The 27,749-nt window shown below is 40.5% G+C and overlaps 1 protein-coding gene across 8 annotated transcripts in view; it reads left to right on the forward strand.

Moving 5' to 3' along the window:
- Positions 1-27,749, forward strand: part of dysf (dysferlin, limb girdle muscular dystrophy 2B (autosomal recessive)) — a 151,934-nt gene that overhangs the window by 47,143 nt on the left and 77,042 nt on the right. For 5 of the 8 annotated variants that reach the window (XM_060936039.1, XM_060936048.1, XM_060936077.1 and 2 more), the window contains exons 11-30: positions 22-137; positions 251-374; positions 459-562; positions 1,730-1,798; positions 1,891-1,934; positions 2,064-2,146; positions 4,622-4,654; positions 4,860-4,975; positions 6,308-6,421; positions 6,581-6,758; positions 12,516-12,640; positions 12,804-12,910; positions 13,819-14,014; positions 15,202-15,348; positions 15,449-15,580; positions 16,955-17,121; positions 17,364-17,478; positions 17,650-17,755; positions 18,701-18,843; positions 19,669-19,842. In XM_060936039.1, coding sequence (XP_060792022.1) covers positions 22-137; positions 251-374; positions 459-562; positions 1,730-1,798; positions 1,891-1,934; positions 2,064-2,146; positions 4,622-4,654; positions 4,860-4,975; positions 6,308-6,421; positions 6,581-6,758; positions 12,516-12,640; positions 12,804-12,910; positions 13,819-14,014; positions 15,202-15,348; positions 15,449-15,580; positions 16,955-17,121; positions 17,364-17,478; positions 17,650-17,755; positions 18,701-18,843; positions 19,669-19,842 — 2,393 coding nt within the window. The remainder of the gene's footprint in view (positions 1-21; positions 138-250; positions 375-458; positions 563-1,729; positions 1,799-1,890; positions 1,935-2,063; positions 2,147-4,621; positions 4,655-4,859; positions 4,976-6,307; positions 6,422-6,580; positions 6,759-12,515; positions 12,641-12,803; positions 12,911-13,818; positions 14,015-15,201; positions 15,349-15,448; positions 15,581-16,954; positions 17,122-17,363; positions 17,479-17,649; positions 17,756-18,700; positions 18,844-19,668; positions 19,843-27,749) is intronic. The other 3 variants (XM_060936058.1, XM_060936068.1, XM_060936030.1) reach the window with 2 other exon arrangements.

Genomic DNA, 27,749 nt, shown 5'->3' on the forward strand with positions numbered 1-27,749 from the left:
TTATTTTAATTCTTGTGGCAGGACATGCTATTCTCAGGAAATGGCTGTTACTGGCTGATCCCGATGACCTTTGTGCCGGGGCCAGGGGATATCTGAAGGTCAGCCTTATAGTCCTGGCTGCAGGTGATGAGCCACCAGTGAGTAAGAGTAATAACTCTCAAGTTTTGATTGTGGTTTCAAATTTTATTGATCCTATAGAAGAATTTATTCTTCCCCAACGAAATGTAACTCTATAAAATCTATGTCTTAGACTGAAAAAGAAGGTGTTCAGGAAAGGGAGGACATTGAGGCAAACCTACTGAGACCAGCAGGGCTCACACTCAGAGGAGCCACTTTCACTCTTAAAGTCTACAGAGCAGAGGACTTGCCTCAGAGTGGGTATTATCATTTGCATGTTTATCAGCATTATTGTGTGAGATCCTTTTTTATACATATGTAACTTTTTCTACCTTTGCTAGTGGATGATGCATTTATGGATGGCATGAAGCAATTTCTGGGTTTTGAGTCAAACCGAAAAAACCTGGTGGATCCATTAGTAGAAGTCAACTTTGCTGGCAAAACGGTACAAATTCTACATATTATTCAAAAACATCTTTGATCTGCATTAGCCATGTTCAGGCAGTCCACACACATCTTTGATCTGCATTAGCCATGTTCAGGCAGTCCACACCACAGCCCACTAGATTCATCTGTTTTTTTTAATGACTAAATGTTCTGTCGATCCACAGCTGGGATTTTTTTTTTGCAATATATTTTCCTTTGCTTTATTTTTAAGACAATCCAACCCATGACAAGAAATTACAGCTGGCTGACCGAAATGTTCCAACCAGGTTTTAGCCACATATGACCAGGTCCTAATGAAAATGCTCCAAGTCATGAGTCATGAGGCTGGCCAGTTTTGATGTAGCAAAGAAGAAGTAGGCTAATATACAACCAATGACCTCTCAGCATTTCAGAGTTCTTTTAAAAGCTTCCCAAAAATATTATAGCCATGGTAAGATGCACTGTAAAATATAATAAGTTGACTTTACTTAAAAAAAATATGCAAAGTCGTTGCCTCAAAAAAAGTCATTTATGTTGATTTAGATAAATTAGATTGGGTTAACTTATTTTTTGTGAGTTTGCAGTACTCAAATTAACTTAGATTAGTTTGATTACATTAACTTATTTATTTTGAGTTTGCAGTACTCACAAACTTATATTAATTTGATTACATTAACTTATTTATTGTGAGTTTGCAGTACTCATCTTATATAATTTTGATTACATTAACTTGTACTGTAAACTTAAAATAAATAAGTTAATGTAATCAAAATTATATAAGATGAGTACTGCAAACTCACAATAAATAAGTTAATGTAATCAAATTAATATAAGTTTATGTGAGTACTGCAAACTCAAAATAAATAAGTTAATGTAATCAAACTAATCTAAGTTAATTTGAGTACTGCAAACTCACAAAAAATAAGTTAACCCAATCTAATTTATCTAAATCAACATAAATGACTTTTTTTGAGGCAACGACTTTGCATATTTTTTTTAAGTAAAGTCAACTTATTATATTTTACAGTGTGGTAATAATTATTTTGAATTACCTCTGAGTAAAGATGATTGAAAAACTAAAAACAGGTAATTCACTCCATGTCATATTAATCATAAGGATGGTCCTGAGTGAGTTCTTTTTCTCTAGGATACTTGATTTTGAGGGCCAATATATGTGTATTCACAGATGTGCACTAAGATATTGGAGAAGAACGCCAACCCACAGTGGAACCAAAGTCTTATGCTCCCTATCAGAGTAAGATGAGCTACATAACAACACATATCAGAGGCTATTGTTCAAATTTCTCCATGCTCCTAGTCAATGCCAAATCCTGTTTCTTTCTGCAGTTTCCATCTATGTGTGAGAAGATGAGGATACGCATTTTAGATTGGTCAGTCCATCTTGAAAACAAATTATATTGCACTTGACTTCTATTCATCTGAACAAATAACTGTATGCGGTGTACTTACATTTAGAAAATCTTTAACTTTTTGCATTATCATTATTTCATTTCTGCTAGGGATCGAGCAAGCCACAATGATGTCATTGGCACCACACACCTGAGTATGTCAAAGATCTCTGCTCCAGGCGGGGAAATAGAAGGTAATCAATTAATTTCATATGAAGTGTAGCAAAATGTCTTTTGAAATGTGCACCTTCTAGTTTCATCTCTTCATCTTCATTCCATCTTTTATTTCTAAGCATACATGGAAAAACATGTGGCTTAGGTTATAAACACATTAGGATTCATTACATTACTCCATTGAATCCCTACCACAGTCGTGTGCAGCCCAGATTTCTGAATTTTGCAACACTAATGAGTTACAGTCAGAGTGTAATTCTATAGAATGTAATAGCAACAAAAGCACTAAATTTACTATTAGTGTGTGACAAACAACATATTTGCAGAACAGTCTTTGAAGAGCAACAGCAATGCTATGAATGCATTGTGATACAAGCATGAGTACTAACTTCCGAGCATATTCAGACACATCAGTAAGGAATGAAACACTTACTATTATAGGAAAATAATCAATGATGGCATGGTGTGATGCCCCACAGTTGATTATTTTCCAATAACAGCACAAATTTTATTCTTATATCATAGCAATTTGCCAACTATTCCATTTTTTAATTAATTAAACATGTTGCTTTTTGAATTAGTTTATAGTTATTTACAATGTTGTTGAACCTTCACAAGACAAGTTAGTTCACATGATCACTTGTTATAACAGCTATTTAACAGTTATTCCACAAAATCGAGTCATACATGAGCTGATAGCTGATGAGGCACGCAGCACGTAGCATGGCTTATAGCCAACCGAATTGTCTATAAGCCATGTACGATGAGATTGAGTGGAAAAACAGTTTTATTCTATCCACATTCACTGGATTTTGAGAAACAGAGCATTGTTATTTTTATTTTCTGCAAATTCGATAAATAAAAACTTTAGACAAAACGTCCGACAAAATCATTTCCACTTAGAATGTAAACAAATTGGCAAAACGACAGTAGCAATTTGTGAAAAATGCTATAATAATAATAATTCTTGAAAAATAAAAAAGATATGTTTTTACCATCAAATACTTTTATTCCATATTTTGTTGCTTTTTTGTACTTTTTGGGGTTTTGTTTTCAAGTTGAGTTTTTATTTCATCCTTGGTTGGTTCAGCAACACACTTGGCCATTTTGTTTTTCTCTACTCATGGTATATGAGCTTATAGCCTAGTAGTAGAGTAACCAATCAGAGTGCGCAATTGCTCATATCCAGTGAATGTGGATAGAATAAATTCAATTATTCCATCATCAGGGCGGCACGGTGGTGTAGTGGTTAGCACTGTCACCTCACAGCAAGAAGGTCCTGGGTTCGAGCCCCGGGGCCGGCGAGGGCCTTTCTGTGTGGAGTTTGCATGTTCTCCCCGTGTCCGCGTGGGTTTCCTGCGGGTGCTCCGGTTTCCCCCACAGTCCAAAGACATGCAGGTTAGGTTAACCGGTGACTCTAAATTGACCGTAGGTGTGAATGTGAGTGTGAATGGTTGTCTGTGTCTATGTGTCAGCCCTGTGATGACCTGGCGACTTGTCCAGGGTGTACCCCGCCTTTCGCCCGTAGTCAGCTGGGATAGGCTCCAGCTTGCCTGCGACCCTGTAGAAGGATAAAGCGGCTAGAGATAATGAGATGAGATGAGATTCCATCATCAGCATCTGTTTTTTCCTCTCTCTTGAAGTAAACAATACATAAACAATGCAGTTTGCATGTTACAGAGATACCACAAAACCCTACATTCATAAGTTACAGCTTTACCTCTGTTACAAAGCACTGACACTGGAGACTCCTTCCATATACTTCATATTAACTATATGTTTCCTTTACCATAGTGTCATCTTATCAACAATTACTGTACAATTATCTGTAAACATGGAGCATCTGCCATGCAAGTCCCTGTGTCAGGTGTTAGCATATTAGAATGGGTCCTTTACCTTATAGCTGGAACTACTCTCTGACCTGTGCTGTTATAGGAAATTAATCAACACCTTCTGCTCAAACAGAATTGAGCATTTAACAGTGCACTGGTATAAAGTCTTATAATTGACTCTAGACTTTATTCAGTGAGGACTGTGATTGTACTGGGGCATTAGTGCTTAATTTTGTTTATAGTATGTCCAAAGAACAGGGCAAGTGTGATATCAGAGTCTGTGATGTGTGCATGCAGGTAAAAGCCTGTATTTGCATTATAATGGCCTGTGGCATGAACAAGAACTAACTTTCTATTGTTGTACAACTTTATCTAAATTCCCACTTTGATCACAGTGGTCCAGTGAATGTAATTGAGTTTTGGTAACTCCAGCTGTCGCAGCGCTTTAATTTGTAGATGTGGTTTGTCTATTGTATTGTGTTGTACACAGTGCTTGAATTGGCCTTATTCTTGGCTGACTAATTGGTTTGTGAAACTCCTTCATGTAAACATGTGCTTGGAGATCTAACTACTTTGTGGCCGCATGGGTTAGTAGCAAAAGCGAGTGTGCAGCTGTAGTTTTCAGTTATGTTTAAAGTATACCTTATTTCTCTATGCATTCAGATGACTTGCCCCCCAGGACCCTCCAAAATGCCAGTATGTCTTTCTTTCCTATTGTATCTGTATCATGCAATTTACTTTCCATACAATCACTTCTAGGTACTTTAATTTCTTCTGAAAATCACAATATAACAATATGGGTGCAGGCTAGATCCATGGCGAGATTTTCTTACTGAATTTTAGCATGCTGAGCATACTCATTTACTACTCTCACAATTTAACCTCAACATTTCTGTCTTAGTTGATGACAGCCTGGGCTTCCTGCCGATGTTTGGCCCCTGCTATGTGAATATGTATGGAAGTCCTAGAGAGTTCACTGCCTTCTCTGACCCCCATGAGGCTCTTAACCTTGGCAAGGTAAAGTAGTCAAGCTCCACTTGAACTGCATTATTGCTAAGCATTGCTGTGTGAGATATTGAGAGTCTAAAAGCCTGCATAATGACATAGTCTTGCTTGACATCAAGTCTATTAACAAAATGGATCTTAACCTAGTATGGCACCCCCACCGCACACACAGTGTAGCAGACTACACCACCCCTTGGTTTATTCTTAGAGCAAAGGTGAGATTTGTATTAAAAAAAACCACAACACGGATTTAGAAAAATACCAAAATAAAAACTTTATTAAATATCTTTGAAGTGTCAACTCACCTAATTTGATTGGTCAACAAAAGAAAGACTACAAAATAATCATCTATTTGGATAAGTTAATCCACGGGTGTTGGTGCACCAATCCGGGTGTTATAAACTCCACAACCACACATAAATAAATACTAAAATCCTTCATGCAGTACATACTACTAATTCAGAATGCACTGCACCACAAACTTATCATTCTGCTGAACACAGCACAAACACCCCAATTACCGGTTAGCTCCCAAACTCCCCCAACTTGACCAACACCTAGGCTGGAGTAAATAAAAAAGAAAAAGACCCCCCCCCAAAACAAAACAAAACAAAAAACCATCTAGCCAATGGCTCACAATTCAATTAATACTCATTTCCACATACGCCATACAGCCAATGGGCTAGAGATAAACCAAGCACTAAAGTACTATTAAATTTAAAGCAGCATCCCAAGTAAAACATAAAAACAAACAGTCATATAATTGTGGGAGAAAAACAGCAATGAATAGCAGAACATCAGCTATATCTGTCAAACTGTAAGCATAAACTGATAGCCCAAGGGAAGGTGAACAGCAGCTTGGAGCGTCATGCAGCAATAAGTTACCAGCATTAGTCAGAAGCTATTCTCAGAGAAGTTGTTTATACCTTCCATAGAACAGCCATGCTACTTAGACAAGTGCAATCCTGTTGCATCACTTTATACAGCCAATACTCAATAAACAGGCCCAGCATGAAGGATGCTGCACCCACACTAGCTCAAACCAACAGCAATGGAATGAGGCTGCTCTCAGGACTCAAGGCGTTTGCACATATACCTGATCCTAGGACTCCAGATTTCTCAACAAATGCCTACTCCCATCCCAATTAGTAAAACCCCCCCCCAAAAAAAAGGAAATCCTTCACTGTCTATTCCCACAAGTTCACTCAAGTGAATCCAGAGTGGAATGGATAACCTACATTGACATCCTACATGGTTAACCTAAGTTAGCTGTAATGGATGTCTCTATTTGTTGTGTAGAAGAGCGATTATAATTTTAGCAGTGGTGTGTGTTGTGTGGTTTAGGGTGAAGGTGTAGCATATCGTGGCCGAGTGCTCTTGGAGCTCACCACTAAGCTGTGTGAACGAGTGGAACAAAAATCGGAAGACGTTAACCCTGATGACCTTCTGGTGGTAGAGGTAAGAAGTTTGACCATATAAAAGAAACATTCACCTTTCTTAAGAACTCCTGAACATGATTCCATGTAGAAAGGTTTGTGTGTTCTTTATACACATTTACTGTTGCTTCACACAGACACACAGTATGTATATGCATCTACTGTTTGTCTTTCCATGCAGAAATTCATGCGGAAGAGAAAGTACTCTCTGTTTGCTGCTTTTTACTCGGCCACCCTTCTTCAGGACGTGGATGATGCCATCCAGTTTGAGGTCAGCATCGGGAACTATGGCAACAAGTTTGACTACACCTGCCTTCCTCTGGCCTCTACAACGCAGTACAGCCGAGCTGTGTTTGATGGTGAGAAATAATGTTTAACCACATTCTCAAAAACAAGAGTGGTCAACATTGAACCATTGGTTGTCAAAGAAAAAGTGTACCCTGGAACACATGATACAGTGGTGCTTGAAAGTTTGTGAACCCTTTAGAATTTTCTATATTTCTGCATAAATATGACCTAAAACATCATCAGATTTTCACACAAGTCCTAAAAGTAGATAAAGAGAACCCAGTTAAACAAATGAGACAAAAATATTATACTTGGTCATTTATTTATTGAGGAAAAGGATCCAATATTACATATCTGTGATTGGCAAAAGTATGTGAACCTCTAGGATTAGCAGTTAATTTGAAGGTGAAATTAGAGTCAGGTGTTTTCAATTAATGGGATGACAATCAGGTGTGAGTGGGCACCCTGTTTTATTTAAAGAACATGGATCTATCAAAGTCTGATCTTTACAACACATGTTTGTGGAAGTGTATCATGGCACGAACAAAGGAGATTTCTGAGGACCTCAGAAAAAGCATTGCTGATGCTCATCAGGCAGGAAAAGGTTACAAAACCATCTCTAAAGAGTTTGGACTCCACCAATCCACAGTCAGACAGATTGTGTACAAATGGAGGAAATTCAAGACCATTGTTAGCTTCCCCAGGAGTGGTCGACCAACAAAGATCACTCCAAGAGCAAGGCATGTAATAGTCGGCAAGGTCACAAAGGACCCAAGGGTAACTTCTAAGCAACTGAAGGCCTCTCTCACACTGGGTAATGTGAATGTTCATGAGTCCACCATCAGGAGAACACTGAGCAACAATGGCAGGGTTGCAAGGAGAAAGCCACTGCTCTCCAAAAAGAACATTGCTGCTCGTCTGAAGTTTGCTAAAGATCACGTGGACAAGCCAGAAGGCTATTGGAAAAATGTTTTGTGGACAGATGAGACCAAAATAGAACTTTTTGGTTTAAATGAGAAGCATTATGCTTGGAGAAAGGAAAACACTGCATTCCAGCATAAGAACCTTATCCCATCTGTGAAATATAGTGGTGGTAGTATGATGGTTTGGGCCTGTTTTGCTGCATCTGGGCTAGGACGGCTTGCCATCATTGATGGAACAATGAATTCTGAATTATACCAGCAAATTCTAAAGGAAAATGTCAGGACATCTGTCCATGAACTGAATCTCAAGAGAAGGTGGGTCATGCACCAAGACAACAACCCTAAGCACACAAGTCATTCTACCAAAGAATGGTTAAAGAAGAATAAAGTTAATGTTTTGGAATGGCCAAGTCAAAGTCCTGACCTTGATCCAATCGAAATGTTGTGGAAGGACCTGAAGCGAGCAGTTCATGTGAGGAAACCCACCAACATCCCAGAGTTGAAGCTGTTCTTTACGGAGGAATGGGCTAAAATTCCTCCAAGCCGGTGTGCAGGACTGATCAACAGTTACCGGAAATGTTTAGTTGCAGTTATTGCTGCACAAGGGGATCACACCAGATACTGAAAGCAAAGGTTCACATACTTTTGCCACTCACAGATATGTAATATTGGATCATTTTCCTCAATAAATAAATGACCAAGTATAATATTTTGTCTCATTTGTTTAACTGGGTTCTCTTTATCTACTTTTAGGACTTGTGTGAAAATCTGATGATGTTTTAGGTCATATTTATGCAGAAATATAGAAAATTCTAAAGGGTTCACAAACTTTCAAGCATCACTGTATATGTTTATATTGATATATTTGTTTGTGTGATGTTTCGTAGTGTTGAGCAATTCTGATGCTAATTGACTGGTGCTGTATTTTCATTAGCGGTCAGCAGTTGTTCACTACTCTGACATCACAAGAGAACATTGCTAATGCAGTTGCAATGGTATTTATTGGGAGAAAAAAATTAGCAATGTTAAATGTAAGGAATAATGTTTTTGTTGTTACCTCCTAAAAATGAAGGAGAAAGAGCTTCTTTTATCATTTCACCATTTTCCAGTGAAGTTCAATGTCCTTCATGAGAAATCCAACCTGTAGAGAGTGGAGTTGGCAAACTCTGCACTCAAAGATCCAGAAGGCAATACAGCTATATGATGCAGAGACTCAACTCGACTAGTTGGTACTCTTTAAGATATCAAGCATAATGGCTTTGAATGCAGCAATGAAACATCTGTTTGAGTAGAGTGTAGAGTTGATGAGGTGTGAGAGCTAGACTAAAGGACTTTAGACTGAAGGACTAAAGCATTGCTGCATCGGTCTCTTTAGGTAGAACTGAAGCAAGAGATAATTCCCACTGGCACCACTGTCAGCAGGTAGTCAAACAGGATTGTGGGTAATGCACTTGAAAGTTGTGAACCCTTTAGAATTTTCTATATTTCTGCATAAATATGACCTAAAACATCATCAGATTTTCACACAAGTCCTAAAAGTAGATACAGAGAACCCAGTTAAACAAACGAGACAAAAATATTATACTTGGTCATTTATTTATTGAGGAAAATGATCCAATATCACATATCTGTGAGTGCCAAAAGTATGTGAACCTTTGCTTTCAGTATCTGGTGTGACCCCCTTATGCAGCAATAACTGCAACTAAACGTTTCCGGTAACTGTTGATCAGTCCTGCACACCGGCTTGGAGGAATTTTAGCCCATTCATCCATACAGAACAGCTTCAACTCTGGGTTGTTGGTGGGTTTCCTCACATGAACAGGGCTTGACATTAATGCTTGTCCGCTTGTCCGGGACAAGTGATACTTAATGTCAGACAAGTTCATCGTCTCAGTTACTTGTCCGATCGGACAAGTGCCAAAATACGCCGATATTCAGGTTACATATCAAATTTATCAGTTTATTCACATGATTTCCGAAGCATCTCACTCGACATATTGTTTTGATGAATCACCGGATGTTTCTATTCGGAAAGAGCGATGTGCACATGCGCAATATTCCACCTGCGAAACCGGCCAATACCGCTTCGTGTATTTGAGCTGAAAAGTAAACGGTCGTGTATGATTGGTTTTAATCGTGTCATACACGTGGATTTGTTGACGGGATCATTATTCAACTGTATATTTACGTTATGTGGTAATTTCCAAATCTTTGAATTGTTGTTGATGGTGTTCATTATATAGCCGAGCGCGTGTGGCGGGGAATGTGCGCCTGCATGCGTGTGGATTGACAGGGAGTGAGGTAGGAGTGGGGAACGTTATCTATGAAATACCAAGCTGTCAAATGGCTGCTAATTAGGTTACCAGCTGTATTAATTAACTAATTATTAATGGGAGTTTAGGGATTTGAAACATAGGGCTCTATAATTTAGATATAATTATGGATTATTTGAAATTATCTTTTTTTTGACCATTAAATACCATACAGGAGCCACACTGAATAATTAGATAACAATTAATCAGTGGAGGATATATATTCAAAATTAATAATTTAAAAATGAAAATATATATAATTTTAATTTTCTGGTTTTCAATTTCTCATAAATAAATTAATGATTGATGGAGTCCAATTGATGGAGCAGAACTCAAGGGTTGATAGATGAAGATGAATAGAAACTTTATTTGTATCCATTCATCTGTGAGTCAATAGAGGTGTGGAGGTTTTCATAACAAGCTATATTATCTTGTCATTTGATAACTAGATTTCAGTGTATAATAATCAGTGATTTACAGTATTAATCAGTCAATTTTTTTATCAGTTGTTTTTATTTGTAGCATTGTTGTTATTTGTTTCTCTTGTCCAAACTAGTGATATCTCATCAAGTCATAAATTTTATGATAATGTTACTTTTTGTGATATTTGTTACTGAACTGCAGAGTACTGATCTGTATGTATATAATGGTTAGTGTTTCTGGATCTCATAGTATAGTTATTTTGTTCTTAAAATTTTATGTTCATAATTTCTACTCTATTGGAATATATTGCTTCTGAACTTCAGCATAATAATTGGTGAATTATGGTATCAATCAGTCTGTTTTACTATATTTTTGAACTTTTGCCTCAATATATCAAGTACTGATTACTTTTTTTAAAGATTTTTTTGGGCTTTTTTTCACCTTTATTGGATAGGACAGTGTAGAGACAGGAAATGAGCAGGAGAGAGAGACAGGGAGGGATCAGGAAATGACCTCGGGTTGGAATCAAACCTGGGTCCCCAAATTTATGGTATGGCACCTTATTCACCTGAGCCACAATGCCCTCAAGTATTGATTACTTTTGATTCATACATAATATGCATACCGGTATGTTGTGAATTCGGAAACAAATGCAATTAAGATTGTTGGGTTACAGATAGTTTATTTGTGGGGTTTTTTTCCTCAAATATTTGTTCGGACAAGTCAACTTCACATTCGGACAAGTAAATTTCCTTTCAACTTGCCTGACGGGACAAGTGGTTTCAAAAATTAATGTAGAGCCCTGATGAACTGCTTGCTTCAGGTCCTTCCACGACATTTCGATTGGATTAAAGTCAGGAATTTGACTTGGCTATGCCAAAACATTAACTTTATTCTTCTTTAACCATTCTTTGGTAGAACAACTTGTGTGCTTAGGGTCGTTGTCTTGCTGCATGACCCACCTTCTCTTGAGATTCAGTTCATGGACAGATGTCCTGACATTTTCCTTTAGAATTCGCTGGTATAATTCAGAATTCATTGTTCCATCAATGATGGCAAGCTGTCCTGGCCCAGATGCCACAAAACAGGCCCAAACCAGGATACTACCACCACCATGTTTCACAGATGGGATAAGGTTCTTATGCTAGAATGCAGTGTCTTTCTTTCTCCAAACATAACACTTCTCATTTGAACCAAAACGTTCTATTTTGGTCTCATCCGTCCACAAAACATTTTTCCAATAACCTTCTGGCTTGTCCACATGATCTTAATCGAACTGCAGATGAGCAACAATGTTCTTTTTGGAGAGCAGTGGCTTTCTCCTTGCAACCCTGCCATGCACACCATTGTTGTTCAGTGTTCTCCTGATGGTGGACTCATGATCATTAACATTAGCCAATGTGAGAGAGGCCTTCAGTTGCTTAGAAGTTACCCTTGGGTCCTTTGTGACCTTGCCAACTATTACACGCCTTGCTCTTTGAGTGATCTTTGTTGGTCGACCACTCCTGGGGAGGGTAACAATGGTCTTGAATATCCTCCATTTGTACACAATCTGTCTGAGTGTGGATTGGTGGAGTCCAAACTCTTTAGAGATGGTTTTGTAACCTTTTCCTGCCTGATGAGCATCAGCAATGCTTTTTCTGAGGTCCTCAGAAATCTCCTTTGTTCGTGCCATGATACACTTCCACAAACATGTGTTGTGAAGATCAGACTTTGATAGATTCCTGTTCTTTAAATAAAACAGGGTGCCCACTCACACCTGATTGTCATCCCACTGATTGAAAACACCTGACTCTAATTTCACCTTCAAATTAACTGCTAATCCTAGAGGTTCACATACTTTTGCCACTCACAGATATGTAATATTGGATCATTTTCCTCAATAAATAAATGACCAAGTATAATATTTTTTGTCTCGTTTGTTAAACTGGGTTCTCTTTATCTACTTTTAGGACTTGTGTGAAAATCTGATGATGTTTTAGGTCATATTTATGCAGAAATATAGAAAATTCTAAAGGGTTCACAAACTTTCAAGCACCACTGTAGGAACCCGTTAAACAGTGAAAATAGACCAATAATGTTGTACGCCACTGAAGATCACATGTTAAACATGAAGATTAATATGCAAGTTGTGCAAGTTGTTCAGGGTGCGTTTTTCCTATACCTGTAGGTTGTCACTACTATTACCTGCCCTGGGGGAATGTGAAGCCTGTGGTGGTGCTGTCGTCAGAGTGGGAGGACATCAGCCCCCGTATAGAGGCCCTTAACATGCTGCTGCTCATCACAGAGCGTCTGGTGAGGGCAGAGTCAAAGTGCATTAGGATGAGAATTATGCTTCCGAAAGTTATATTAAAGTTAAAATGTTATATAGGCATACAGTATGTGTAAATGGTGATATAAAAAGGAAAGCTTGTTTTTGTGGGATGGTCATTTATACATTTGACTGTATTTGTGTTAGGAATCAAACCTGAAACTTGTACAGTTGGAGCTCCAAGCAGGTGGTGACCAGGACAGATTGGAGGAGAGGGTGGTTAAACTACTTGATGATCTCATCTCTGACTGCAGGTAAAGCTCCTCACAGGTATAAGTGGAGGGTTAAAAAGATCACAACCTCAAAATGTTTTTTTTTTAAAAAGCATATGTTAAAAATTGTTTAAAAGCAATTTGAGAAGGCCTCTCCATGATGGCAAAGATGAATATGTTATTAGCTATTATTATATTAGTATATTAGAATATACTATTTGCTTTAAAGGGCAGCATGGTGGTGCAGTGTATTATTAATTCCTCACAGCTCCAGAGTCCTTGAGTTGATCCTGAGCTTGGGATACTGCCTATGTGGAGTTTTACATGTTCTTCCCACATCTGTGCAGGTCACCTTTAGGTTTCCTCTCACTGTCAAAAAAAAAAGCATTTAGGTGGACTGACTATGCTAATTTCCTCAAAAGTGTGTGTGCGTGTGCGCGCGCACGCGCATGTGCGTGATGGACTGTCCCTCTATTTGGGGTGAATTCTCCTGCCTTGCGCCCAGTACTACAGTACCAGTATAGTCTCCAGCTCCATCATGACCCTGACCAGGATAAAGCAGTTACTGAAGATGACAGATAGTGGTGGCTCAATGGCTAAGGTTTTGGGTTACTAACCTGAAGGTCATGGATTCAAGCCCTAGCACTGACAAGCTGTTACTGTTGGGCCCTTGAACAAGGCCCTTAACCCTCCTGTGTCATGTACCCCCTTGTTGTAGAGTTGCTCTGGATAAGAGTGTCTGCTAAGTACCTGTGATGAATGAATATTAGCTTTATCTCTAAAAATGGAGATATCTTAATAAGCAACTGAAATATTACTATGTGTAAGCTTTAACACAGTATTTCAGTAAATGAGAACTTTTTACCTTATATCAGTGAAGTTTTTGGGACATTTTTCTGGGTTGCTGTGTGAGTATTAATGAGATTAATGGCCATGATGGTGTCTTTCAGTGAGGAGCTGCCTGAGCTGAGTGGATGGCCATGTGTGACCCCTTTGGATAAATCTTTGCGGCGTTTGCGTAAGGTGAACCTGAAGCAGATTGAGCAGGCCGCGCTGGCGCTAAAACACGGCCAAGAGACGGAGCTGAGTACAGTACTGGAGCAGGCTGAGGACTGGGCCATGAGACTGCACTCACTGACTGAGGAGGTGAGAATCCACAGATGGGACCTGAGCATGAGTGCAAAAATCTAAAACAATATTGACTGTTTTAGAGTTACTCCTTTTACGCATCATTTCCTTATTTTTTCTGTTTTCTTTTGTTTTGCTCTTTGTTTCTGTCTTTTTTGTTTTTCTAGCATTCTTTGGTGGCAGAAAGTCACATTCCGGAGAGAGCAGGGTACACAATGTATCTGTCTCAGCGGAGTTTAAAATGCAAAGATTTCTTTGTTTTCTCTTCTATCTCAGTTTTTCTTATTTGTTCTCTCTCTCTCTTCTGTCATTCAGTATTTATATTTTATTCAAGTCTGTCTCTCACTCAACCAGAACAGAATTACTATAATACAGAATGATTAATGTTATGTTTAAGAAGTAAACCAATTTATTTGACTTCTTTATCAGTTGACCTGTAACCCTAGCTATGTAATAAGCGAGAGGCTGAGGGCTATAGAAATGCCCAATGTGCCTTGATGGCATGGGAAGGACTCTTTATCAGTTGAAAATTACCATACTAATATGCTGTCTAACATTACAACAGCTAATGCTGCTGAGAGTTGAGAGTTGATACAATCATCTATGTTATACAATCAGTACATGCAACAAAGAACCTTGATCATAGTTAAAACCAGTAAGCAATTTGATCCTTTTTTTTTTAAACCTAATTGTCTTTAAATAATATTGTTATTTGAAAATGTAATATTTTCACATGAACAGTAGGGGGTGCCAAAATTTACCTCATCTCATCTCTAGCCGCTTTATCCTGTTCTACAGGGTCGCAGGCAAGCTGGAGCCTACCCCAGCTGACTAGAGGCGAAAGGCGGGGTACACCCTGGACAAGTCGCCAGGTCATCACAGGGATGACACACAGACAACCATTCACACTCACATTCACACCTACGGTCAATTTAGAGTCACCAGTTAACCTAACCTGCATGTCTTTGGACTGTGGGGGAAACCGGAGCACCCAGAGGAAACCCACGTGGACAACATGCAAACTCCACACAGAAAGGCCCTCACCGGCCACGGGGCTCGAACCCGGACCTTCTTGCTGTGAGGCGACAGCGCTAACCACTACACCACCGTGCCGCCTCCAAAATTTACCTATGCCTGGCAAAATGAGTTCATCATGAGTTACTGCTTTTGGGATTTCTTTCTTAATCATTTTACCCTTTTTTCAGCCTCAGAACAGTCTGCCAGACATAGTGATCTGGATGCTTCAGGGGGAAAAAAGAGTTGCGTACCACAGAATCCCAGCCCATGAGGTACTCTTCTCTCAGGGTTACTGCGGCAAACGCTGTGGTCAGCTGCAAACTGTCTTCATGAAGGTGTGTATGCTACAGAGCAAGCAATGGAAACAACTCTTCCAATGTGTAAGTTTGTTATGAACTATAAACTGTTAAATCGACTTCTTGGTGTATGTTTTAGTACCCTCAGGGTGGTAGCGAGGACTATAAGATCCCAGCACAGCTCAGAGTGAAGGTGTGGTTTGGTTTGGCTGCTGATGTCAAGCACTTCAACCAGTTTTCAGAGGGCAAACTGTCTGTGTTTGCAGAGACAGTAAGCAATTTTTAAACATTTCAGTTATATATCCTCACGTATTGCTGTATAAATTGAGTTTAACCTTGTTGTCTCAAAAAGACCTATTTGAAATGATTACTCAAAACAGAACAGTGCTAAAATAACTGTTGATTACTGTAAAACATCATTAAAAATAAGATTCGAAAAACCCTGCTGTTAATATAGCTGTCAAGTCACCTTCGTGTATTTCTCTCACACCCGTGCACCCACATGCCATCAGGATTTTCAAACATGGTTGAAAATCTGTGTGTTCAGAAGTATCGCTGACGTTGTCGATAACTGAGGCAAAGGTATATACAAGTGTACTGCTGTAAGAGATAAGGAGGCCGAGCTAACTGAAACAGCATAGTGAACTGGACCAAAGGATTAACAGGTTTTAGAAGTTTACTTCTAAAGTCTACTTCTTTCATGGGACCAACAATGTGGGAACATTACTATTCAATGTCTCTGTAAAAATAAGAAGCTTTTAACATTATCATGGAAATGTGATTAAGGCAAGTTTTCAGGCTTTAGGTATTTTAGTATTCTTTGTCAATTTTGGCATAAAAATGACAAACAGTACCTCATGACACAGTAAAACCTTGAAAAATTAGCAAAAAGAATGCTAGATCATCCTACCTCTTTTGAAAATAGTCAGTTCACAGTCATTTTCTTTGACCATCCATATTTTATTTAGCTCTGTTGAACTGATAGTCTGCAAGTTTAATTGACTCTGTTAGCTAGATGTGTAGCTACGTTGCATACGTGCCTTGTGAGTTCATCTGCTTTTTGGACAAATAGTACCCATAATTGCACAAATTGCATACCAAATTTAATAAAAGTCTATTTACACGAACTAGGCCTACTGTTTGAAAACCTTTGCTAGCCAGCTGTGTGCTTACTGTTTCATCTGGCTGTGCAAAACTTGCTAGCAACACAATGCTTTGGAATTATTTCAGGTAAGTAGGAAAAACACACCAGACATACTTTTAAAGGACAAGGGTCATCGCAAATTGAAATCTTATTTAACAGCAGGAAAAATTGAAGAAGTACTTACGTCTTTGAATAGAAGCTTTAAACATGCAGCACCCAAATAAATCAGAGACTTGCATGACACATTATGGCACGTTCTAGAGGGAGTTCCCACTGTTAGTTTAGCTGGCATTTAGCTTTCTATGGGTTGTATGGCAGCAGTTTAACTGAATTCTCGAGGAGATAATTTGATATACTGTAATTTCCATGAAGGTATAGTATTAGTTCTCAGCCCCACTTGTCATTCAGATAATTAAGTATTGTTTGTGACTTGTAACTCTACTAGACTGTTACTGGTTTTGTTGTGTTTTTCATGTTTTCTTCCTACTGTGTTTCCTGTAGTATGAGAACCAGACTAAATTAGCTCTGGTGGGAAACTGGGGGACAACAGGGCTCACTTACCCCAAGTTCAGTGACATCACCGGGAAGGTGAAGCTGCCCAAGGAGAGTTTTAAACCCTCACCAGGCTGGGCATGGGCTGGAGACTGGTACATCAGCCCAGAGAAAACGTATGTTCCACACTAAATTCTACTGGCTTACTCTCATCCATGCTCTCTTTCACACACAAAAAAAGATGTCTTTGCATGTTGATCTAGCACACTTGAGGTGTTGGCCTATCTGTATAGCTCTAAGCTTGTGTATTGAGCGTACTTAGCTGACACCGAGCATGTTCTTAATTGCATAATCCAGTGAATCCTTATTAAGCTTTATTGACCAGATGTTGTTTTCCCCATATTTTTATGTTGTCCAGCTTGCTATATGATGTGGATGCTGGACACATGACTTTTATGGAGGAAGTGTTTGAGAATCAGATGCGGCTGCCAGGGGGACAATGGATCGGCATGCCAGAAGGTTACACAGATGTGGTGAGCATATAAAACTTTATAAAGTTGAATAGGATTTGTCTGCATATAATGTTTATTGATGTCCATTCTTTGGTTATCCAAACTGAAATTAAAGAAGAAGTCTTGTCCTAAAGTAGCCCTGCGAACAGTAAAGACTGAAATGCTGTTTTGCATTTGTCCATCGGGGAACAGAATGGAGAGAAAGCAGTGCCTAAAGACGATATTGAGTGTCCTCCAGGCTGGATGTGGGAAGATGAGGAATGGAGTAAAGACCTAAAACGGGCTGTAGATGATCAAGGTATAGAAACTATAATGTTGTTTTACCATTGTCTATGATAAACCTGTATAATTTATGGATCGATTGGACTTTTGAGTGGCGGCACGGTGGTGTAGTGGTTAGCGCTGTCACCTCACAGCAAGAAGGTCTGGGTTCGAGCCCCGTGGCCGGTGAGGGCCTTTCTGTGTGGAGTTTGCATGTTCTCCCCGTGTCTGCGTGGGTTTCCTCCGGGTGCTCCGGTTTCCCCCACAGTCCAAAGACATGCAGGTTAGGTTAACTGGTGACTCTAAATTGACCGTAGGTGTGAGTGTGAATGGTTGTCTGTGTCTATGTGCCAGCCCTGTGATGACCTGGCGACTTGTCCAGGGTGTACCCTGCCTTTCGCCTGTAGTCAGCTGGGATAGGCTCCAGCTTTCCTGCGACCCTGTAGAACAGGATAAAGCGGCTAGAGATAATGAGATGAGAATGGACTTTTGCTATTGAGATTGCATTAAGTCAAGTCAATTTTATTTGTATAGCACTTTTAACAATAGACATTGTCGCAAAGCAGCTTTAAAGGAAAAGTATACATTTTAAACTTATAAATTTATCCCTAATGAACAAGCCAGAGGTGATGATGGCAAGGAGAAGCTCCCTGAGACAACATGAGGAAGAAACGTTGAGAGGAACCAGACTCAAAAGGGAACCCATCCTCATTTGGGTGATAACAGATAGCGTGATGATAAATAACTCGTATCTATAATTGGATCTATATGGTCAAAATGTGCAGTTGTGTAACCAGGATATTCATTATAGTTTTGAAATGGTCTATTTTGTTGTAGTTATCAACTGTTCATTGATGGAGACTTGAGAATAGCATTAAGAATAGATATTATGGACGTTGTTGCTAATTTACTTATTTGACTTAAAGAATATTTTATTATCTAAAAGACAACCAAAAGCCTTTGTTATTACCATTATCTGCAGGGTGGGAGTATGGCATTACCATCCCGCCTGACCGTCGGCCTAAGTCTTGGGTTCCAGCTGAGAAAATGTATCACACCAATCGCCGACGTCGCTGGATCCGCCTTCGCCGCCGAGACCTGCAAAAAATGGAAGCACTCAGAAAGGTACCACATTGCTATCTCACCATTATTGGTTAAATCTTAGTCATATGGTTTTCATCAGTGCAATAAAATTCAAACTTTTCTTCACTCTTGTATTGGGAACTAGATAAAAAAAATCTCCACTTCAACACTACTCTTTACTCTCAGTTTGATGCTCCATACCCGCTGTCTGAGTTCAGGGGGATTCTGGGAAATGTCAGTGTGGTGGAATGGTGAGTGGAGTTCTGTAGAGTATTTGGCAGATGAAAGTGGGGTTCTTCTGAATTGTAGATGGAGGTTGAGAGGACACCTAATCAATCACACCATCTGACACTAATCTGAAATCGATCCCATGTCTCTAATCTATGAGTCTTATTCTGCCTTGGCAAGAAATCCACAGCTCATCCAAATTTAGCGTCTTACCACAAATATGCCTAATGTTAATCATCTGTGGAAGAGTGTACGTGTGTGTGTGTGTGAAGGACAGAGAAAGAGATTCTGTTTTTGAAAATCTGTGTGTATCCTGAAAACCCCATAGACATCATAGCTAAAACACACATGTATTATTAACAATGATGTATTTTTGAGATTATCTCACTGTTTTCAATGATCGATGAGACAAAGAAGCCAAGGGATAAAGAGGTACACTGGAAACCACTTCAGGATGAGTCAGGCTGAGAGAGAGAGAGAGAGAGAGAGATGAAGCACATAACCTTCATTCTTCCCATTTCCTATGCTCTCCTCATGGTGGTGCTCTGAGAGCGCAGATCTGAAAAATTTCTTTAATTCTAGAGCTGTTGAGTTAACGCTCTTCAATGTGTGTGTGTGCGCGTGTGTGACCTCCAACAGCAGCGTCCAGATGAGTCGGAGAGGGAGGGTTGGGAGTATGCTTCTCTCTTTGGCTGGAAGTTCCACCTAAAGCAAAGGAAGACTGATTCGTTCCGCCGTCGCCGCTGGCGTTGCCGCATGGAGCCTCTGGAGAAGACTGGACCAGCGGCCATCTTTGCCCTGGAGTGCTCACTGGTAAAGATAGTGAACAATTTTCAGTTTACAAAGCTGGAAGTCAGACAAAGCCAAACTGACCAGGGGTAATTGAAAGACAAAAAAGAGAGAGAATGTGAGAGTTGAAACTGAATTAATACTTGTAAGGTGTGAGATTTTGACAAGGTCTGGCAATCGCAGGAATTGAATGAAAGTGTGTGTGTGTGTGTGTGAGAGAGAGAGAGAAAGAAACACTGATCTGAGACATCAACAGCAAGAAATTCACATCAACATACTCAGTCCTGAAGCAGGAAAGTTAAGGGTAAAGCTTGAGTTGGAGAAGTAGAGAACAAAAATGGGCATAAATGGCTTTGGGCTTGGATGGGCCTGAGGTGCTGAGAGTGACTGGGCAACCAGTGAAGAATCAGCCTGGTGAAATAAGGGCACCATGGGAGACTAATTACCACAAAATAAAGACAGATCTGTGTGTGTGTGCAACGGAAAATGTGTGTGTACAGTACAGTATGTTCACTCATTTCTCAGGCTCCCAGTCTACTGGGTCTGTTGTGTCACATCCATTCCAGGCTGCTCTGGCGTGGGCTGTGATGTGGGCTTGGCTGGATCTGAGCTTTACATCGCTCTGGATGAAGTTAGGTTGATTATTGAAAGGCCCTGTTAGTGCTACCAGTTGTGAGTCGGGGGATCCCCTGGCAACTTCTGAACTCACAATCTCTCTGTACAGTGGGCACTAGATTACATTTAAAGTTTGGTTTCAGGGTCAGTGCCCACCCAAGCAATGATCATAATTATTTATGTTTTTTTTGGGTTCAAAGGAAACCAAATGAAACTTTTTAAAATTCCAAATAAAATTTGAAAAATATATTTCCATTTGAAACATTCCAAGATGGAACAATACTTGAAAATACATGTACTTAGATTACTTTTTTTTTAATCATGAAAAATCATTTAGAAATGATGTTATGGCTCTGAGAGTAACAAGGTAAAATGAAACTGGGAGGAAAAAAAAGTTGTATTTGTAATATTAAATATTGAAGTTAATTTAGTTCCTGTAACATTTCCTAGATCTTTTATTTGCAATTACACTTGTGCATACAAACATGAAATCAGGAGAACCCTGAACACGAGGAAGATATCTACTGTATGGGTCCATGGATATTATTTATAATAATTGAAATAAGATACACTGATTTGCCAGCTGGCATGATGGTGCAGTGGTTAACACTGTCTCCTCACAGCAAGAAGGCTCTGGGTTTGAACCTGGCGGCTGACCCCTGGGCTGTTCTGTGTGGAGTTTGCGTGATCTCTTTGTGCCTGTGTGGGTTTCCTCCTGGTGCTCTGATTTTCTCCCACAGTCCAAAGATGAGCAGATTAGGTCAACTGGCTACTCTAAATTGCCCATAGGTGTGAATGGCTATCTGTCTCTCTGTGTTAAGTCTGCAATAGCCTGGTGACCTGCCCAGGGTGTACCCCAGCTCTCACCTGAAGTCAGCTGGGATTGGCTCTAGTGTGACCCTGATGGATAAGCAGTATACATGATGGATGAGTTGCCAGCTTATTCTACTTATTAGTCATTGTGTTAGGTATATCTTTTAGGTACAGTGGTGCTTGAAAGTTTGTGAACCCTTTAGAATTTTCTATATTTCTGCATAAATATGACCTAAAACATCATCGGATTTTCACACAAGTACTAAAGGTAGATAAAGAGAACCCAGTTAAACAAATGAGACAAAAATCTTATACTTGGTCATTTATTTATTGAGGAAAATTATCCAATATTACATATCTGTGAGTGGCAAAAGTATGTGAACCTCTAGGATTAGCAGTTAATTTGAAGGTGAAATTAGAGTTAGGTGTTTTCAATCAATGGGATGACAATCAGGTGTGAGTGGGCACCCTGTTTTATTTAAAAAACAGGGATCTATCAAAGACTGATCTTCACAACACATGTTTGTGGAAGTGTATCATGGCACGAACAAAGGAGATTTCTGAGGACCTCAGAAAAAGTGTTGCTGATGCTCATCAGGCTGGAAAACATTACAAAACCATCTCTAAAGAGTTTGGACTCCACCAATCCACAGACAGACTGTGTACAAATGGAGGAAACTCAAGACCATTGTTACCCTCCCCAGGAGTGGTCGACCAACAAAGATCACTCCAAGAGCAAGGCGTGTAATAGTCAGCGAGGTCACAAAGGACCCCAGGATAACTTCTAAGCAACTGAAGGCCTCTCTCACATTGGCTAATGTTAATGTTCATGAGTCCACCATCAGGAAAACACTGAACAACAATGGTGTGCATGGCAGGGCTGCAAGGAGAAAGCCACTGCTCTCCAAAAAGAACATTGCTGCTTGTCTACAGTCTGCTAAAGATCATGTGGACAAGCCAGAAGGCTATTGGACAAATATTTTGTGGACGGATGAGACCAAAATAGAACTTTTTGGTTTAAATGAGAAGCGTTATGTTTGGAGAAAGGAAAACACTGCATTCCAGCATAAGATCCTTATCCCATCTGTGAAACATGGTGGTGGTAGTATCATGGTTTGGGCCTGTTTTGCTGCATCTGGGCCAGGATGGCTTGCCATCATTGATAGAACAATGAATTCTGAATTATACCAGCGAATTCTAGAGGAAAATGTCAGGACATCTGTCCATGAACTGAATCTCAAGAGAAGGTGGGCCATGCAGCAAGACAACGGCCCTAAGCACACAAGTCGTTCTACCAAAGAATGGTTAAAGAAGAATAAAGTTAATGTTTTGGAATGGCCAAGTCAAAGTCCTGACTTTAATCCAATCAAAATGTTGTGGAAGGACCTGAAGTGAGTAGTTCATGTGAGGAAACCCACCAACATCCCAGAGTTGAAGCTGTTCTGTACGGAGGAACGGGCTAAAATTCCTCCAAGCCGGTGTGCAGGACTGATCAACAGTTACCGCAAACATTTAGTTGCAGTTATCGCTACACAAGGGGGTCACACCAGATACTGAAAGCAAAGGTTCACATACTTTTGCCACTCACAGATATGTAATATTGGATCATTTTCTTCAATAAATAAATGAGCAAGTATAATATTTCTGTCTCATTTGTTTAACTGGTTTCTCTTTATCTACTTTTAGGACTTGTGTGAAAATCTGATGATGTTTTAGGTCATATTTATGCAGAAATATAGAAAATTCTAAAGGGTTCACAAACTTTCAAGCACCACTGTATATCATTTTGTTAGGGGTGTCAGCCCTGCGATAACCAGGTGACTTGTCCAGGGTGTACCCCGCCTCTCGCCCATAGTCAGCTGGGATAGGCTCCAGCTTGCCTGTGACCCTGTAGAACAGGATAAGTGGCTACAGATAATGGATGGATTTTGTTAGGGGTGGCATGGTGGTGTAGTGGTTAGCACTGTCACCTCACAGCAAGAAGGTTCTGGGTTTGAGCCCAGTGGCCGATCGGGGCCTTTCTGTGTGGAGCTGGCATGTTCTCCCCGTGTCTGTGTGGGTGCTCTGGTTTCCACCACATATGGTTAGGTTAATATGGGGCAGCCATAGCCTGAAGGTTGGGCTAAAGTGCCCTTGAGCAATGCACCTACAGTGGATATAAAAAGTGTACACACCCCATTAAAATGATAGGTTTTTCTGATGTAAAAAATGACACCATGATAAATAATTTCAAAACTTTTCCCACCTTTAATGTGACCTATAACCTGTACAATTCAATTGAAAAACAAACAAATCTGTTAGGGGGAAAACATAAAAAAAAAAAAAACGTACAATAAGCTGGTTGCATAAGTGTGCACACCCTTAAACTAATACTTTGTTGAAGCACCTTTTGATTTAATTACAGCATTCAGTCTTTTTGAGTAGGAGTCTATCAGCCTGCCACATCTAGACTTGGCAATATTTGCCCACTCTTCCTTCATTATCATGCTGAAAGATGAAATTCCTCTTTATCTTCAGCTTTCTAGCAGACACCTGAAGGTTTTGGGCCAAAATTGACTGGTATTTAGAACTGTTCATAATTCCCTCCACCTTGACTAAAGCCCCTGTTCCAGCTGAAGAAAAACAACCCCAAAACATGATGCTGCCACCACCATGCTTCACCGTGGGTATGGTGCTCTTTTGGTGATACAGTGTTGTTTTTGCTCCAAACATGCCTTTTGGAATTATGGCCAAAAAGTTCAATCTTGGTTTCATCAGACCATAACACATTTTCCCACATGCTTTTGGGAGAGTTGATGTATTTTATTTATTTTTTTCCAAAATTTAGCCGGGCCTGGATGTTTTTCTTTGACCCTACCTCATAGTCCAGAAATATGGAGAATACGGGAGATTGTAGTCACATGTAGTACACAACCAGTACTTGCCAGAAATTCCTGCAGCTCCTTCAGTGTTGCTGTAGGCCTCTCGGCAGCCTCCCTGACCAGTTTTCATCTTGTCTTTTCATCAATTTTGGAGGGACGTCCAGTTCTCGGTAATGTCACTGTTGTCCCATATTTTCTCCACTTCTTGATGACTGTCTTCACTGTGCTCCATGGTATATCTAATGCTGTGGAAATGTTTTTGTACCCTTCTCCTGACTGATACCTTTCAACAGTGAGATCCCTCTGACGCTTTGTATGCTCTCTGTGAACCCTGGCTTTTGCTGGAGGATGGAACGGAGTAAATGTCTGAACTTTATTTGGGGTTAATCAGAGTCCTTTTAATTGATGGCAGGTGTGAACCCAAAAAGACTGAATGCTGTAATTAAATCTAAAGGTGCTTCAACAAAGTATTAGTTTAAGGGTGTGCACACTTATGCAACCAGTGTATTGTACATTTTTGATATTTTATGTTTTTCCCCCGAACAGATTTGTTTGTTTTTCAATTGAATTGTACAGGTTATAGGTCACATTAAAGGTGGGAAAAGTTTTGAAATTATTTATCGTGGTTTCATTTTTTACATCAGAAAAGCCTATCATTTTAACAGGGTGTGGACACTTTTTATATCCACTGTAACCCCCAACTGCTCCCTGGGTGCTGTAGCATAGCTGCCCACTGCTCTGGGTATGTGTGTGCTCATTGCTTGCATGTCTGTGGTCACTGCCTCAGATGGGTTAAATGCACTGGAGGAATTTTGCTGTGCTTGAGTGTACATGTGATAAATAAAGGCTTCTTGTTTTTGTTGTTCTATACATGTCCAGAGTAGAAGAAGGCTGATAAATTGCAGCAAATGGATTAACAGTGGTAATTGTATACCTACAAAGTGACCAATATGGAGGGTTTATCTACAACCCCGATTCCAAAAAAGTTGGGACAAAGTACACATTGTAAATAAAAATGGAATGTAATGATGTGGAAGTTTCAAAATTCCATATTTTATTCAGAATAGAACATAGATGGCATATATGTTGCTCTAGATGGAGTATATGTTGCTCTAGAACCTGGATATACCTTTCAGCATTGATGGTGTCTTTCCAGATGTGTAAGCTGCCCATGCCACACGCACTAATGCAACCCCATACCATCAGAGATGCAGGCTTCTGAACTGAGCGCTGATAACAACTTGGGTCGTCCTTCTCCTCTTTAGTCTGAATGACACAGCGTCCCTGATTTCTATAAAGAACTTCAAATTTTGATTCGTCTGACCACAGAAGAGTTTTCCACTTTGCCACAGTCCATTTTAGATGAGCCTTGGCCTAGAGAAGACGTCTGCGCTTCTGGATCATGTTTAGATACGGCTTCTTCTTTGAACTATAGAGTTTTAGCTGGCAACGGCAGATGGCACAGTGAATTGTGTTCACAGATAATGTTCTCTGGAAATATTCCTGAGCCCATTTTGTGTTTTCCAATACAGAAGCATGCCTGTATGTGATGCAGTGCTGTCTAAGGGCCCGAAGATCACGGGCACCCAGTATAGTTTTTCGGCCTTGACCCTTACGCACAGAGATTCTTCCAGATTCTCTGAATCTTTTGATGATATTATGCACTGTAGATGATATGTTCAAACTCTTTGCAATTTTACACTGTCGAACTCCTTTCTGATATTGCTCCACTATTTGTCGGCGCAGAATTAGGGGGATTGGTGATCCTTGTTAGGACTTGGACTGTTTTGGCCTCTAGAGGCCGCTGTTATTTCCTTTTCGTGTCATATTTATTTTGGCCTCTAGAGGCCGCCACTGTTCCTGTGTTTTGTGTTTTTTTTTTTGTTAATTGCCTGTTAGTCCTAATTATCTTCACCTGTGTCCTTAATTAGTTTGTGTATTTATACCCCTGAGTTCAGTCCTCTTGTCACGGAGTCTTTGTGCTGTTATGTTTATCTCCAGTTTCCTTTGTACTGTGTTTTGTGGATCTTCTGAGCTTTTGCATTTTTGCCTTTTTCTTTTTGAATTATACTCTTTGTTTTTGTTTTTTTTGTTTTACCCTGGATTGTATATAGTGTACATAGTATAAATAAACCTTTTGTTACTTTTTCTACTTCCGCCTCACGCCTCTGCATTTGAGTCATTCCCCTGGTGGCCTAGTGGGGGTTTGCTGGATCATCACACCAACGAACCAGGTTCGAATCCCAGCAAAACCCTAACAGAAAGACTCCGTCATGACCGACTCAGCAGAGGCTGCTTCAACTGTCTACCCGGCCAACCTTCAGGGAATTATGGCAGCTTTGACACGCTTCGGAGCGACCATGGACGCTCATGGACGTACGCTCACCAGCCAACGTGAGGCCCTTGCTCGCCACGAGGAACTGCTTCAGCAAATTGGGAAAACCCTGGCACAGCTGACATCTCTGCCTGCATCTCCTGCTCCAGCTCCCACTCCTGCTCCAGTGCCTCCTGCCATGCTGCCTTCTTCACCTCGCGAACCCAGCCTTCCTGCACCACAGAGGTATGAGGGCAAGCACAGTGAGTGCCGAGAGTTCCTTACCCAGTGTCAACTCACCTTTGAGCTTCAGCCTACCACCTACACTACGGATCGCCGCAAGATTGCCTTTGTGATCACCTTATTAGCTGGTAAGGCGCGAGCCTGGGCTACTGCTATCTGGCAAAGACAGGGACCTGAGTGCTTTGATTTCCAGCTGTTTTCTGAAGAGATGCTTCGGGTCTTCGATCAGGCAGACATCAGTACCGACGCAGCCCGAAAGCTCATGTCCATCCGGCAAGGAGGAAGCGTAGCAGATTACGCCATCTCGTTCCGAACACTCGCAGCAGTAAGTGGATGGAACGAGACTGCCCTGGTGTCAGCCTTCCACCATGGTCTGTCTGACCCCATCAAGGACGGTCTGGCCTCTATTGGATGCCCAAGTGACCTCGAAACCCTCATCTCACATGCTATTCGTCTGGACAACAGGATGAGAGAACGCCACCAAGCCTTGAGCCCCCCCAGCCTCCCTACCTCTACCTGGAGACCGTCTACCTCCTTCAGTGACTGTCCAGAACCCATGCAAGTGGGTCGTACTCGCCTCTCCGCATCTGAGAGGGAGCGCAGAAGGAGGGACAAGTGCTGCATCTACTGTGGCAAGCCTGGTCACTTCCGAGCATCATGTCCCGAACTCTTGGGAAAAGGACCGCCCCGTCCAGCCGAGGGAGGGTTGTGACGGGGCCTACCCTCTCTCCCGGACTCCCTGGCCAAGGAATCTACATCCCGGTCTCCATCTCCTGGGGTGAGTCTGTCCACTCTTGTCAAGCTTTGATAGACTCAGGGGCGGCTGGGAACTTTATGGATATTCACTTCGCCCAAAGCATCAATATACCTACTGCACCTCTTGAAGTCCCTCTGTCTGTGTCTGCCCTCGATGGCCAAGCGTTAGGTGATGGAAGAGTCACCCAAGTTACTTCTCCAGTCTTCCTCCAGTCTCAAGGTCACAAGGAAGAAATATCCCTGCACCTGATTCCTTCACCTGAGTTCCCAGTTATTCTAGGCCTTCCTTGGCTTATTCGCCACAACCCTCGCATAGACTGGGTAACAAG

The sequence above is a fragment of the Neoarius graeffei genome, chromosome 1 (assembly GCF_027579695.1).
Source record: "Neoarius graeffei isolate fNeoGra1 chromosome 1, fNeoGra1.pri, whole genome shotgun sequence".
In the NCBI taxonomy this organism is placed as follows: domain Eukaryota; kingdom Metazoa; phylum Chordata; class Actinopteri; order Siluriformes; family Ariidae; genus Neoarius; species Neoarius graeffei.